This window comes from Oncorhynchus mykiss, chromosome 27 (genome assembly GCF_013265735.2).
Source record: "Oncorhynchus mykiss isolate Arlee chromosome 27, USDA_OmykA_1.1, whole genome shotgun sequence".
Classification (NCBI taxonomy): Eukaryota; Metazoa; Chordata; class Actinopteri; order Salmoniformes; family Salmonidae; genus Oncorhynchus; species Oncorhynchus mykiss.
In genome coordinates, this window is record NC_048591.1 from 21,168,664 (window position 1) to 21,183,801 (window position 15,138).

Here is a 15,138-nt window from a genome sequence, read left to right on the forward strand (position 1 = left end):
AGACAGGGAGGACATTGGCATGACACAAAGTAACATCAGTCGCCTCACTTCCAGTTTTTTTCTAATTTCACAATCCTACAAGAAAGAGAGGGGATTAGTTACGCGTCTGTCACATAGAGGAGGCTCGTGGTGAATTTCAAGCTGTGGAGAGACCTGCGCTGGGCTGTAGTCCGAGACACTGCTAAGAGAGAACAGCAGCAGCAGACATCAGTGCACAAACCAGGCTAGGCTGTCTACAGAGACAACACCACCACATGCACTTGCCATCTGTCAGTCCCTAACTGGGACAGCACATGATTAAGCTGCGACTTCAGAGGAAAGAAGTCCCTTCCTACAATCTACAAAGACTTCCTCAGTACGTTTTTAGATTTTTAGAACCACACAATCATGACAGGAGGGCTATAAGAAAACCCACAAAGGAACTAATGGGCTCACTATGGAGAGTGAGCCTGGCAGGCAACACACAGGAAAGGTCACTGCAATCAGACTCAGGCAGGACTTACTGGAGTCGTGGGAGCTGCTGTCCCCATCAGAAACTGTTCTAGTGAAACAGGGAACAGCAGGAAACAGACCAACATCAGGGATACTGCTGAATGTACTGAGTACTCTGGAAATGTGTGCAACATAAAAGCACACAGACCACTCAGATATTATACAAACAGCATTCTTCTTGGTACACAGTCTCTCTCCAACCTATTTCTGTCTACCTACAAAAACAAGTCATCCAAATTATTAGGAGGAGGGAGAGCTCTACTTACCTACTGGTTTCCTGTCACCTGGTGGCTCTAGCTGTCGGAACACACTGTATTTGTCTCCGTCAAAATCTGGGTCAAACGAGATAAACAAAACAGGTACGCTTTCAACTGAATGATAAATGACAGCATATTTGGCAGGCAGGCAAATGTACTGTACTACAATACCACTCAAATACTATTAGGCAAGTATTCTACGACAAACATCAGAAATGTCTTCTATTTTCTACACATCTGTTAGTTGTGGTGGAGGATGTGTATCAGTAGTGATTAGTTGTTGAGGTGTGTGTGTGTTGTAGGGCCAGGTGAGTGTGTACCTGAGGCAGGCTGAGTGGGCTCTGGAGGCTCCTCCACAGAGAGCTGCTTGAAGACAGCATACTTATCAGAGGATGACGAGGAGGAGCCAGAGACCGGTGTCAGAATGGCAGGAGCACTGCAGACAGACAACACACTATGCTCAGTCCACAGGGGAGTCTGGGGCTGTGTCCCAAATGGCACCCCATTCCCTACATAGTGCACTACTTTTGACCAGGGTCCTGGTCAAAAGTACTGCACTATGTATGTAGGGAATAGGGTGCCATTGGGGACACACCCTGGGGTCAATGCTGCGCCCATCTCCTCTACCTTAATCCCCTTAAGCTGCCTGAGCTGATTGGACACATACAATGGTGAAATTCCACTGCAGTTGTACACCATACTGGACCGCAGATAAGACCCAGGAATCAAAAGCCTGGAGGGAATGAGGGATCTCTCCTGAAGCCTTCCACTGAACATCATCTCGTTAAGAGCCATTGTACTGCTGCTGTCAGAGTACACCTTTCTATCCTGACTGGCTGAAGATTCAGCATGGGGCTTCCTTTAAATTAGAAAGGGATCTGAAACCAGGGGGATTGGAGATACGCAGGAGGAAACAATTAAGCTTTTGTTTTTGAGGAAGTGGAAGGGGATTGTAAGTGACTATGCCACTCAGGCGTTAGATCCTTTATTTCCACATTCTCTTTGTCTTATAAAATAACGGGCTTTGGGCTGCCTCTCCCTGAGAGACAGACTCCCCACGCAGGGATTGAAAAGTAATATTAAGCAACTCTACTGTCCATTGAAATGGATTCATTAAGAGATGGCGAGGTGCAATTGTTATGCTGGAGAAACTACTACAAGCAACTAAGTGACCATGTACTTGTTACCCACAATACCTGTATAAGATGTAGAATTCAGCTTTACTTCCATACAGAATGTGTAATCTGATTTAAAGTAATACCAAACACTGATCCAGCCACTGAAGTCAGTCACTCCAGTCAGTCAGTCACTCAAGTCACTCCAGTCAGTCACTCACTCCAGTCACTCCAGTCAGTCAATCCAGTCAGTCACTCCAGTCAGTCAGTCAGTCACTCCAGTCAGTCAGTCAGTCAGTCACTCCAGTCAGTCAGTCCGTCACTCACTCCAGTCAGTCAGTCCGTCACTCACTCCAGTCAGTCAGTCCGTCACTCACTCCAGTCAGTCACTCCAGTCAGTCACTCCAGTCAGTCCAGTCAGTCAGTCCGTCACTCCAGTCAGTCAGTCCATCACTCCAGTCAGTCAGTCTGTCACTCCAGTCAGTCAGTCCGTCACTCCAGTCAGTCAGTCCGTCACTCAGTCCGTCACATCAGTCAGTCAGTCACTCACTAAAGTCACTCACTCACTCCAGTCACTCACTAAAGTCACTCACTCGTCAGTCCGTCAGTCCGTCACTCCAGTCAGTCAGTCCGTCACTCGAGTCAGTCAGTCAGTCCGTCACTCACTCACTCCAGTCAGTCACTCCAGTCAGTCAGTCAGTCCGTCACTCCAGTCAGTCAGTCAGTCCGTCACTCCAGTCACTCACTCCAGTCAGTCACTCCAGTCACTCACTCCAGTCAGTCACTCCAGTCAGTCAGTCCGTCCGTCACTCCAGTCAGTCAGTTCGTCCGTCACTCCAGTCAGTCAGTCCGTCCGTCACTCCAGTCAGTCCGTCACTCACTCACTCCAGTCACTCAGTCAGTCCGTCACTCCGTCCGTCCGTCACTCAGTCAATCAGTCCGTCTGTCACTCCAGTCAGTCAGTCCGTCACTCCAGTCCGTCAGTCCAGTCCGTCACTCCAGTCCGTCACTCCAGTCCGTCACTCCAGTCAGTCAGTCCGTCAGTCCAGTCAGTCACTCCAGTCAGTCAGTCCGTCCGTCACTCCAGTCAGTCAGTCCGTCCGTCACTCCAGTCTGTCAGTCCGTCCGTCACTCCAGTCAGTCCGTCCGTCAGTCACTCCCCCAGTCAGTCAGTCAGTCACTCCCTCCAGTCAGTCAGTCATTCCCTCCAGTCAGTCAGTCAGTCAGTCACTCCCCCAGTCAGTCAGTCAGTCACTCCCTCCAGTCAGTCAGTCATTCCCTCCAGTCAGTCAGTCAGTCACTAGCTCCAGTCAGTCAGTCAGTCAGTCACTAGCTCCAGTCAGTCAGTCAGTCAGTCACTCCCTCCAGTCAGTCAGTCAGTCAGTCAGTCACTCCCTCCAGTCAGTCAGTCACTCCCTCCAGTCAGTCAGTCACTCCCTCCAGTCAGTCAGTCAGTCAGTCACTCCCTCCAGTCAGTCAGTCAGTCAGTCAGTCAGTCAGTCAGTCACTCCCTCCAGTCAGTCAGTCAGTCACTCCCTCCAGTCAGTCAGTCAGTCACTCCAGTCAGTCAGTCAGTCACTCCAGTCAGTCAGTCAGTCACTCCAGTCAGTCAGTCAGTCACTCCAGTCAGTCAGTCAGTCACTCCAGTCAGTCAGCACTGTACCTGTTCTGGTGCAGAGAGGATGTGGTGGTGGGGAAGGTTTCCCCTGACTCCCCCTGGAACTCAGTGAAGGGCTGATCCCCTCCTCCTGCCCTGGGGGCCTCCTGGAAGTCCTGGAAGTCATCATCGTCTGCTTTCCCCTAAACACACCACCAAGACGATGGACACATGAGTGTCTACTAAAAGTGTCTACTAAATGGCATAAATTAAACATACTATTATAAATAATGTGAAATGAAACCACATGTATCTGTATATACTATGGAGAGGCTTGGTTGGCCCATTGGCTGGATGTGTTACCTGTACATGTGGGAAGTTGGTGATGAAGTTGGTGGGTGGTTGGGCGGAGGGTAAAGGAGCAGCAGGAGGAGCCCTGCCCATGACTGTTGGTGCAGGCATGGCCATGGACACAGGGACAGGGGGCTGAGTCATCATGGGCTGCTGGTGTTGGTGCTGGATGACAGGGGCCATAGCCATGGCCAGGGCAGGCAGGTTGGGCACCGGGGGAGAGGGGAACTGGCTCAGGATCTCCACATTCATGGCTGGAAGACCACTCTGCAGGGGAGGGATGAACAGGGATCAGTGGTCAGGTTCAGATGAGGCTGCATCTCCAGAATGATGGACTGTTAGTGTGACATCACTGAAAGTCCAAGTTAATGTGCTTAATGCGTTAATGTGGATTTTCATATGTTAGACATTTACAAAGTTACTTAAACGGGTGCATTAAACATCGCAAAGTCACCGTGATCATATATTATACAGACAATACTGTCAGTATGAGTGCATCGTTATTATAAAGCAGTGATGCTGGAAAATGTTGATTTTTCTTTCATCCAACTCAATCATCCATTAACATTCTATTCCATCCAGCAGGAGATGGAAAAACAGATGTTTTGCTGAAATAAATAATTCATTAAAGTCAAGTTCCATTTTAACAGCCTCCACTGGCGCGGCTTCCCAAACCTTTTCATCACTCTACAAAGGATGCAGCTCATGGCGGCACTACCTCAAGGCTCTTACATTTACATAACTAAATAAGTGTTATTATTCTCGCTGTGGCAGGTGGCGGTGGAGTGCAGATTGAGTTGTGAGGTGCCTGGGATTGTCAGTCTCCCAGGGGTGCTGGTGAGCGGCAGGGCAGATAAGAGGTCTGCTGTCACACTAGGCTGAGAGGAGATCCAGTCACCTTCACCTGGCTGCCTGAGCTCAGTCACACCACCACCACCACCCTCCCAGAGCAGAGATTCAGCACAGTCACTCACTATCAGTCTCAACTGCACACGTCATAGCATGTCTCAACTGCACACGTCATAGCATGCAGTAGGCCTAACTACTGAAGTAAGGTGCAATGAAACATAATATTAGAGACTGTCCTTTACTTCACATGAAGAAAATATCACAGTGAAGGATGGTCTTATGTCCCCACTGACAGAAAAACACCTCAAATCTTTCTGTTGTTAATAACTCCGACTCTTTAAAAAACACAAGGTGATGCAAATGCCTACCTGTGCCACACCAATCAGAGCAAGGACTGTGTAGAGCTCCTCCTTGGTCAGCATGCCAGGCGTGGTGCGATTGGCTGAGGCCCAGATCTGGCCCAGTGCTTCCCTGGGCAGGCCTGAGGACATCAGGATGGGGTAGAGCTTGGCTGTGTCGATACCCCCCGGAGTCATGGTGAACTGCAGGACCTTTTTGAACATCTCTGGAAAGGAGAAAGAGAAGGCATAGCAACAGATCAAACATATTACAGAAAGAATGGGTAGAACTAGGAAGTTATCTGATTGACTTGTTGGAAAGGATCCGAGTAGACACGATAGACCATAATACATAAGTGGTAGAAATCTATTCAAAAACGTAGGCGTTTACCTGGGATGAGGCTGTCGTTGTAGAGCCAGCCTGGAACCATGGGCTGGATGTGCTCTTGTTGAGGGTAACCACCAACACCTGCTGTCAGCAACACAGGGACAGTTGGGTTAGGAGCTGAAGCAGAGACTTAGGGCTGGGTGTACTACCTGCTCTGCATCTCACCAGACCAGAGCCTGCCTGTATAGTATTCTCCACCTGTCTGGAGATCTAAGTAGAAGTGTAATGCTGCTCTGCACTGATTCACTAAGGATGCATCCCAAATGGCACCCTAGTGCATTACCTTTGACCAGGGCCCATATGGATCTGGTCAAAAGTAGTGCACTATAACGGGAATCAGGTGCCATTTGGGATGCCACATCCTAAGCTTCCTGGTGCTTCATACAACTATTCATCTTTCCTTGGACCAGAACCAACTACTCCAACAGCTCCTGAGAGGGAAGAGAGGGTTGGATTTGGGTTGTCAAACAAAATAAATTAGCCTGTCTCTTCAATTCATACCAACATTGATCTAAATCTTCTGTGCAACCATGAGGTCATTTTTTCATTAGTGTACTAGGGTGGAGTTAGTGTAAAAGCAGGTGTAAAATCAGCTCCTAAAATACACTTAACAATGTGCATTTGGAGAGGAAGATGCCTCAATGGAAGCCTCAGACTAGTACGTCGAAATGACAAATGTTGACTCAAGCAGCAAATCCTCTCATCAGACCTCTATGATGAGGAACCTCCACATTTCCCTGGGACAGACAGCGAGCGACTGAGGAGAAAGACAAACAAACGAGAGAAAATAGATAGTAGCAGAGTGTCAGAGCGGCAGAAAGGCTGAGCGGCAGAAAGGCAGGGCGGCAGAAAGGCAGGGCGGCAGAAAGGCAGGGCGGCAGAAAGGCTGAGCGGCAGAAAGGCTGAGCGGCTGAGCAGCAGAAAGGCAGGGCGGCTGAGTGGCAGAGCAGCAGAAAGGCTGAGCGGCAGAAAGGCTGAGCAGCAGAAAGGCAGAGCGGCTGAGTGGCAGAGCAGCAGAAAGGCAGGGCGGCTGAGTGGCAGAGCAGCAGAAAGGCTGAGCGGCAGAAAGGCTGAGCAGCAGAAAGGCAGAGCGGCTGAGTGGCAGAGCAGCAGAAAGGCAGGGCGGCTGAGTGGCAGAGCAGCAGAAAGGCAGGGCGGCTGAGTGGCAGAGCAGCAGAAAGGCAGGGCGGCTGAGTGGCAGAGCGGCAGAAAGGCTGAGCAGCAGAGGGGCTGAGTGGCAGAGCAGCAGAAACGCAGAGAGGCTGAGTGGCAGAAACGCAGAGTGGCTGAGTGGCAGAGCAGCAGAAAGGCAGAGCGGCTGAGTGGCAGAGCAGCAGAAAGGCAGAGCGGCTGAGTGGCAGAGCAGCAGAAAGGCAGAGCGGCTGAGTGGCAGAGCAGCAGAAAGGCAGAGCGGCTGAGTGGCAGAGCAGCAGAAACGCAGAGCGGCTGAGTGGCAGAGCAGCAGAAAGGCAGAGCGGCTAAGTGGCAGAGCAGCAGAAAGGCAGAGCGGCTGAGTGGCAGAGCAGCAGAAAGGCAGAGCGGCTGAGTGGCAGAGCAGCAGAAACGCAGAGCGGCTGAGTGGCAGAGCAGCAGAAAGGCAGAGCGGCTGAGTGGCAGAGCAGCAGAAAGGCAGAGCGGCTGAGTGGCAGAGCAGCAGAAAGGCAGAGCGGCTGAGTGGCAGAGCAGCAGAAAGGCAGAGCGGCTGAGTGGCAGAGCAGCAGAAAGGCAGAGGGGCTGAGTGGCAGAGCAGCAGAAAGGCAGAGCGGCTGAGTGGCAGAGCAGCAGAAAGGCAGAACGGCTGAGTGGCAGAGCAGCAGAAACGCAGAGTGGCTGAGTGGCAGAGCAGCAGAAACGCAGAGCGGCTGAGTGGCAGAGCAGCAGAAACGCAGAGTGGCTGAGTGGCAGAGCAGCAGAAAGGCAGAGCGGCATGCAGAATCCGACTGAGGCACCAGCTCTAGACCCACGGGACTCCAGTAGGTATGGGTCAATCCAAGCGTAGCATCTCATCCATGTTAAACCCAAGCAGTCAGCAGCACGCGTGAGTCTCTCTCTGACGGCGTCAAATGACACCGATTCCCTACAGAGCTCTATTTAGGGAATAGGGGCCAAGCAGAAAGATTCCTCAGCTATATAGGAGAGTCCCGAAGCACTTACTCAACAAAACAGGATGAATGACATCAAGAGCTTTTAGGGTTGGTTAGTATGATTTCCATTACAGATAGGACAATCAAGAGAAGCATCAGGGGTAGAGACAGTAAAATCACATTGTCTCAAGTCTTATTAGTCAACGTTGAAGTGTTTGCTGCAAAATAAGAGAGAGTAATCAGGGGCATTCAACCATTCGCTTGAAAAAACAGGCCCCATGCTCTGCGCTGATTGTGTGTTAATTCTGCAGTGATCGAAGGCAGAGAAAGAGACTGTTAATAAATGGTTTATTTTCTCACCACCATCACTACTGGTTTGGGGAGGAGGGGGGTCAGCTGCTGGTGAGGGGGCTGTGGGCCCCAGTGCTGGTGCCTCTGGTTGTGGTGTTTCTATAGTGAAAGCAGAAATCAGGTCCCCAGGAGCCTCAGCCCAGTTCCGGGCCTTGGTGCTGGAATGAAACTGGGCCGAGACTGTAGCTCGGTTAGGGGCCAGGGTCCTCTGGGACTTAAAGCTAACCTGGGCCTTCTTTTCAGCCGTTAAATCACACGAGGAGAACAGTTTCTCTTCCAGGGACGGGCCTAGAGAGGTGAGTGAGGAGGAACACAGCTGATTGATATCACAACCATTCATAATGCCCGTTTCTTAGTTCTATTGGCCCCTCCTCAGTAATGAGGGTAGAGCGAATTTGGATTCAACAGAAACTGACCATCATTACTTTACAGCTGTCAGTCAGTGTGTACATCTCAACTCAGGGACACTTTAAGAGTGTAGAAATGTAGTGCTTCAGCAGCTTCACACATTACATGACAAATATGTTCAACTTCTGCACCTAGGTGGAGCTACTGGCTACTTATTGAATGCTACTGATAGGCTAGGCTAGGCTATCACTTTCCAAATCGGTGGCACTGGCAGCATATCAAAGAGCTAGAGCAGTGGTGTCAAACTAATTTTGCCCCAGAAACCGCATTAGGCCTTCAGCGAGGTCCGGAGGGCTGCACTAAAAATTGGTTGGAATTTTTGATGGTCCATGTCTGTTTAGCTTTCATTTCGGTGATTATAAGCGAGCTGGAAACAGTCAAGAAACTGTAGGAATATAGGTCCATTATAATTTCTACAGTTTCTACCTGGTTTTAGTCATTTAAAAATGACCACCCGCGGACAGGATTGGACACCCTCGCAGGCCGGATCCAGCCGTATGTTTGACACCCCTGTGCTAGAGCAGGTTTGCGCCATCTAATTGTCTCATGACAGACGGGAGACAAGTACCAGCTCTGTCTCCTGTCCTCCTGATGTGTTTACTGTCTGTCAGAGTCTTCCATCTCTTCCTCACTAGAACTGGCTTATCAGGGCCTCTGCCAGCCAGAGTGAGCAGTGACACTGGGAGTATTCTACTAAATGTCAGTACTGATTTTAATGGAGGCAGAACTGGTTGTTGGGTACAGCACTCACACGGTTTACTTTGTAGTGTGCGTTAACTTAAAGGCTGAAGCGATCTGACCATCTGTCGTGCCGTCTGTATGCTTACACACAGTAAACTGACTACAAACCGAGTCTGACGCTAGAGAGCCTTCAACACCACGATGCGGTACGGCTTATTGTCTCATCAGCAGCACTGGTCACAATTTCCAAACTGTGTTATTGGTTGATTATGAACATTAAAGACTGACTTAAGAGGTTGATGTGAACAAAAAACAGTTACCTTGAAATGCAGATGGGGAGCTGGAGTTGACAGTAGAGTGTTGGGTGGCAGTAAGAATGGACATAGAGGCAGGGAGGGACTGGGGGAAGGGGGCAGAGGAGGGTCTCTGACCAGGACCTGCGTCTAAAGAATGGGCCTGGGAGGAGGGGGGGAAGGAGGAAGAAGCATCTAAGGGACCCTGCATGAAGTCACTAAACTCGTCATCGGGGAAAGCAGGGGGGAGGGAGTGAGAGGTGACAGAAGAGTGGGATGGCGATGAGTCTGTAAAAATTGAGAAATAATAATAATGGCAGAACAAGACAACACAGGCTACGATGACGGGAGGTGGACACGGTGCACAGTGCTATAGTAGTGAAACAAAGGCTAGTTTGTGCAGGATCAGAAAATGTATCACACATTTTTAAGATAATTAAAAAATATATATGTTTATCATATGAAATAATAAATATGATAATGTCCATAGTTAGTATGAACTAAGGATGTCAGATCAGTTAATACTAAATAAATAAGGTGGTTAGTTTGATGTTTGCTAATAGACAACATTCTGTAATGCACAAGGTAATCACAGTGAGACACAGTAGGTCAAGTTTTTTAAAATAAATTACAAGTGAAACGTGACAGAAAAACAGAAGATTATGTTGGTCTCCTACTAAGTATGATATAATATTTGTGAGAGACAGAGGCAGATACAGACTGCTCTGTCCATTGCAACTGCTGCTGTCACATAGGCTGGCAGGCACCAGCCTGTCTGTCTCGTCTGTCTGTCTGTCTGTGTGTGTGCCTACACCCCAGAGGCAGCCTTATCATTCTCAGGGGTGGCTGTTCAGTCAGGCAGCAGGGGAGTGGAGCTGTGTCCTGACTCCTGGAAGACAGATAAGGAGGAAACACAGAGTGAAGGACAATGACTGTACTGATGAGTGTACCTGGCTTCTTGGGGTGTGAGGATGGCGTGGGGTGCATCTTGGCGTCTCTGCTGAACCCGTCCAGGTTGCCTTTGATGGCCTCCAGCGCGTCGTCCCGACTCGCCCCCATCTGTCCCTGTGGATGGGACAAAGCAGGGCTCAGGAGGGGAATGTGTCTAGACTGACAGCATGGATGCATTCTACATTGCACCCCATGTGTCTTTATCACACTGTGGGAACTAGGACAGAACGAGGGCAGTACTGAGGCAGTAGCCAGGCATGATGATGATGTGGCTCACCTTGGGTTTGACGCTGCTCAGCAGCCTCAGCTTCTGTTTCTGCTCCTCAAACTGCCTCCTCTTCCTGTCCTCCTCCAGCATCCGCTGCTGCTGCTCTAGACGCTTCCTACACAACATAACACATAGAGAGCATACAACTAACACACACTGACCACATAGACAGACAGAACAACATGTAAAGAGAAAAACAGAGGGGGGAGGGAGAGAGAGGGAGGGAGGGAGAGTAAGGGAGAGCAAGACAGACAGAGACAGAGAATGGCCCTTACTGGTGTTCCTCGGCCATCTGTTTCTGCATGTCGGCAGTGTACTGGGGCCCGGGGCCCCTCATGCTCATGAACTGTGGCTGGCCCATGAACTGCATCCCAGGGGCCTGCATTCCCATGGCCATCCCACCCTGCACAAAATGAACGCACACACACACAAAGCGGAGGCCTCGTTAGCAATCATAGCATTCAATATTATCACAGCAGTAGCAGGAAACCAATGCATTTCTAAAGTGGTTGTCATACAGCAGTCACTGCATAACTACAACCACTTAGACTGGGAAAAATGTGTGCTATTAACACTATGCAATGCAGAGATGTCCTAACATGACAGCAGTGAATAGAGGAAAAGTTGTCATTTGATAAAAGAAAGAGCAAAGAGACCGAGATAAAGGCAGAGGATTTGGTAAGGATGAGGCAATACCCTGCAAAGGGCTCCTTCTTCTAAATGTCTAGCCTGAATGAGAGAGGTAGCTTGAGGCAGTCTGCTCTCTTATAAAGAGCAGCATTACAGGAGAGATGGTCTTGCCCTTCTTCTTTTGGCTTATTTAAAACCTCAGAGGACCACATTGCCTGTAATGTAAAACAGAGTACCTTCACTCTAGAGTAGGGGTGTCAAACTCATTCCACGGAGGGCCGAGTGTCTGCAGGTTTTTGGTTTTTCCTTTCAATTAATACCTAGACAACCAGGTGAGGGGAGTTCTTTACTAATTAGTTAACTTAATTAATCAATCAAGTACAAGGGAGGAGTGAAAACCCGCAGACACTCGGCCCTCAGTTGAATAAGTTTGACACGTGCTCTAGAGTAATATGTTGTGGCCATTGCCTTCAAATACACACACTCGTACACGCACACACAAACCACCTGCATAGGCATGGCACCAGGAGGCATCTGGCCTCCGAAGTTCATTCCCATCATTCCTTGCATGTTGGGCTGCATTTGGACTTGAACCATACCAGGGAATCCCTGTTGTTGCTGCTGCTGCTGCATGGGCATCATACCTGGAAGAAAACACACAACAAATGTCCAGTCAATCATAAGCTCTGCAAATGGCTATACTGACAAAGGGTTGTTGCAAACCGTAAAGATAACATGTAGTCATTAAAGCGTGAACATGTACTATATAAGTAGAGTTGGCCTAACTGGACTGGAGTGTGCTATTGGTACTCCCCCAGACATCGGCTAGATGAGCATTGTGCCAGTGAATTATTATTGCTAACACATTTCCTGGACAGCGAAGAGTAAACAGAGGCTTGGAAACAACCCAATCTGTTTTGCCTGTGTGAGTGGAGTGTTGTGACAGCTCAGAGTAAAACAGAGGAGTACTAGGGAATAGAACTAGAGAGTGCGTTTGTTTGCACAGATGCTCTGGCTGACAGTCCCCCTGGAGCCTCCACATGATTTACCATATAACGCCCCAACCGGGCTGAATAATGGGTTATGGCTCATCCAAACAAAGTGCTGCATGCATTCTGATGCGTATTGAAACATCTAACGACCCCCAACACAGCCACAAGGGTGTGTGTGTGTATGTTTACCTAATAAACTATCATGAACAGATAGGACATAAGCCTAGGCCCTATGTATTGTATTTGACTGATGGTGTTGTTGATAGTGCACAATGCACATCTGAACTGACTTCACTCTGATAGAAAAACATCCTTATGAGTTATTGGTTAGGTCTATTTACTGAATTCAAAAATGTCTCAAGAAACCAGGGCACATAGGAGAGTGAAGTGCCTGTGGAGATTTGGAAAAGTAGTGCTGACTGACAGGACACGTCACACATGGCACACTATTCCCTATATAGTGCACAACTGGTCAAAAGTACTGCACTAAATAGGGAGCCATTTGGGTTGCAGAGTGTAGGATGACTCACCTTGTGGCGGTCCCAGGCCCCCTCCAACAGGATAAATAAAACTGCAGGAGAGAAGGAAAAACACAGGTCAATAAACACAGCTAGAGACAAGCCTAAAGGGAAGACTAATGGAGAACATCTAGGCTGAAATCATTCAACTGTCACTCATATAGGTTCAGAGATGTTAGAAATCAAACTGGATGGACAACAAATTTCTAGTTAACAAACTATAGTTTTGGCATGTCGGTTAGGACATCTACTTTGTGCATGACACAAGTAATTTTTCCAACAATTGTTTAGACAGATGATTTCATTTATAATTCACTGTATCACAATTCCAGTGGGTCAGAAGTTTACATACACCAAGTTGACTGTGCCTTTAAACAGCTTGGAAAATTACAGAAAACTATGTCATGGCTTTAGAAGCTTCTGATAGGCTAATTGACATAATTTGAGTCAATTGGAGGTGTACCTGTGGATGTATTTCAAGGCCTACTTTCAAACTCAGTGCCTCTTTGCTTGACATTATGGGAAAATCAAAATAAATCAGCCAAGACCTCAGAAACAAAATGGTAGACCTCCACAAGTCTGGTTCATCCTTTCCAAACGCCTGAAGGTACCACGTTCATCTGTACAAACACTGACTCAGTTACACCAGCTCTGTCAGGAGGAATGAGCCAACATTCACCCAACTTATTGTGGGAAGCTTGAGGAAGGCTACCCGAAACGTTTGACCAAAGTTAAACAATTTATAAGGCAATGCTACCAATACTAATTGAGTGTATGTAAACTTCTGACCCACTGGGAATGTGATGAAAGAAATCAAATCTGAAATAAATCATGCCCTCTACTATTATTCTGACATTTCACATTCTTAAAATAAAGTGGTGATTCTAACTGACCTAAGACAGGGAATTTTTACTACGATTAAATGTCAGGAATTGTGAAAAACTGAGTTTAAATGAATTTGGCTACGATGTATGCAAACGCCTGACTTCAACTGTATACAGTGCCTTGCGAAAGTATTCGGCCCCCTTGAACTTTGCAACCTTTTGCCACATTTCAGGCTTCAAACATAAAGATATAAAACTGTATTTTTTTGCGAAGAATCAACAACAAGTGGGACACAATCATGAAGTGGAACGACATTTATTGGATATTTCAAACTTTTTTAACAAAACAAAAACTGAAAAATTGGGCGTGCAAAATTATTCAGCCCCCTTAAGTTAATACTTTGTAGCGCCACCTTTTGCTGCGATTACAGCTGTAAGTCGCTTGGGGTATGTCTCTATCAGTTTTGCACATCGAGAGACTGACATTTTTTCCCATTCATCCTTGCAAAACAGCTCGAGCTCAGTGAGGTTGGATGGAGAGCATTTGTGAACAGCAGTTTTCAGTTCTTTCCACAGATTCTCGATTGGATTCAGGTCTGGACTTTGACTTGGCCATTCTAACACCTGGATATGTTTATTTTTGAACCATTCCATTGTAGATTTTGCTTTATGTTTTGGATCATTGTCTTGATGGAAGACAAATATCCATCCCAGTCTCAGGTCTTTTGCAGACTCCATCAGGTTTTCTTCCAGAATGGTCCTGTATTTGGCTCCATCCATCTTCCCATCAATTTTAACCATCTTCCCTGTCCCTGCTGAAGAAAAGCAGGCCCAAAACATGATGCTGCCACCACCATGTTTGACAGTGGGGATGGTGTGTTCAGGGTGATGAGCTGTGTTGCTTTGACGCCAAACATAATGTTTTGCATTGTTACCAAAAGTTCAATTTTGGTTTCATCTGACCAGAGCACCTTCTTCCACATGTTTGGTGTGTCTCCCAGGTGGCTTGTGGCAAACTTTAAACAACACTTTTTATGGATATCTTTAAGAAATGGCTTTCTTCTTGCCACTCTTCCATAAAGGCCAGATTTGTGCAATATACGACTGATTGTTGTCCTATGGACAGAGTCTCCCACCTCAGCTGTAGATCTCTGCAGTTCATCCAGAGTGATCATGGGCCTCTTGGCTGCATCTCTGATCAGTCTTCTCCATGTATGAGCTGAAAGTTTAGAGGGACGGCCAGGTCTTGGTAGATATGCAGTGGTCTGATACTCCTTCCATTTCAATATTATCGCTTGCACAGTGGTCCTTGGGATGTTTAAAGCTTGGGAAATCTTTTTGTATCCAAATCCGGCTTTAAACTTCTTCACAACAGTATCTCGGACCTGCCTGGTGTGTTCCTTGTTCTTCATGATGCTCTCTGCGCTTTTAACGGACCTCTGAGACTATCACAGTGCAGGTGCATTTATACGGAGACTTGATTACACACAGGTGGATTGTATTTATCATCATTAGTCATTTAGGTCAACATTGGATCATTCAGAGATCCTCACTGAACTTCTGGAGAGTTAGCTGCACTGAAAGTAAAGGGGCTGAATAATTTTGCACGCCCAATTTTTCAGTTTTTGATTTGTTAAAAATACTTTCGCAAGGCACTGTATATATATATATATATATACATACACACATATATATATATACATATATATATACACATATATATACACATATATATATATATATGGGTATAT

General features: G+C 47.5%; 1 protein-coding gene across 10 annotated transcripts in view; it reads right to left on the minus strand.

Moving 5' to 3' along the window:
- The window catches only part of LOC110507761 (synergin gamma), a 46,743-nt gene that overhangs the window by 21,547 nt on the left and 10,058 nt on the right, over window positions 1-15,138 (minus strand). For 2 of the 10 annotated variants that reach the window (XM_021587977.2, XM_021587974.2), the window contains exons 2-15: window positions 12,576-12,616; window positions 11,561-11,697; window positions 10,699-10,826; window positions 10,433-10,538; window positions 10,155-10,269; window positions 9,232-9,492; window positions 7,832-8,110; window positions 5,391-5,471; window positions 5,030-5,226; window positions 3,825-4,079; window positions 3,528-3,664; window positions 1,070-1,185; window positions 759-824; window positions 504-536 (exon numbers count right to left, since the gene is read on the minus strand). In XM_021587977.2, coding sequence (XP_021443652.2) covers window positions 504-536; window positions 759-824; window positions 1,070-1,185; window positions 3,528-3,664; window positions 3,825-4,079; window positions 5,030-5,226; window positions 5,391-5,471; window positions 7,832-8,110; window positions 9,232-9,492; window positions 10,155-10,269; window positions 10,433-10,538; window positions 10,699-10,826; window positions 11,561-11,697; window positions 12,576-12,616 — 1,952 coding nt within the window. Of the gene's footprint in view, window positions 1-503; window positions 537-758; window positions 825-1,069; window positions 1,186-3,527; window positions 3,665-3,824; window positions 4,080-5,029; window positions 5,227-5,390; window positions 5,472-7,831; window positions 8,111-9,231; window positions 9,493-10,154; window positions 10,270-10,432; window positions 10,539-10,698; window positions 10,827-11,119; window positions 11,318-11,560; window positions 11,698-12,575; window positions 12,617-15,138 lie in introns of those variants that run through there. The other 8 variants (XM_021587975.2, XM_036965728.1, XM_036965727.1 and 5 more) reach the window with 8 other exon arrangements.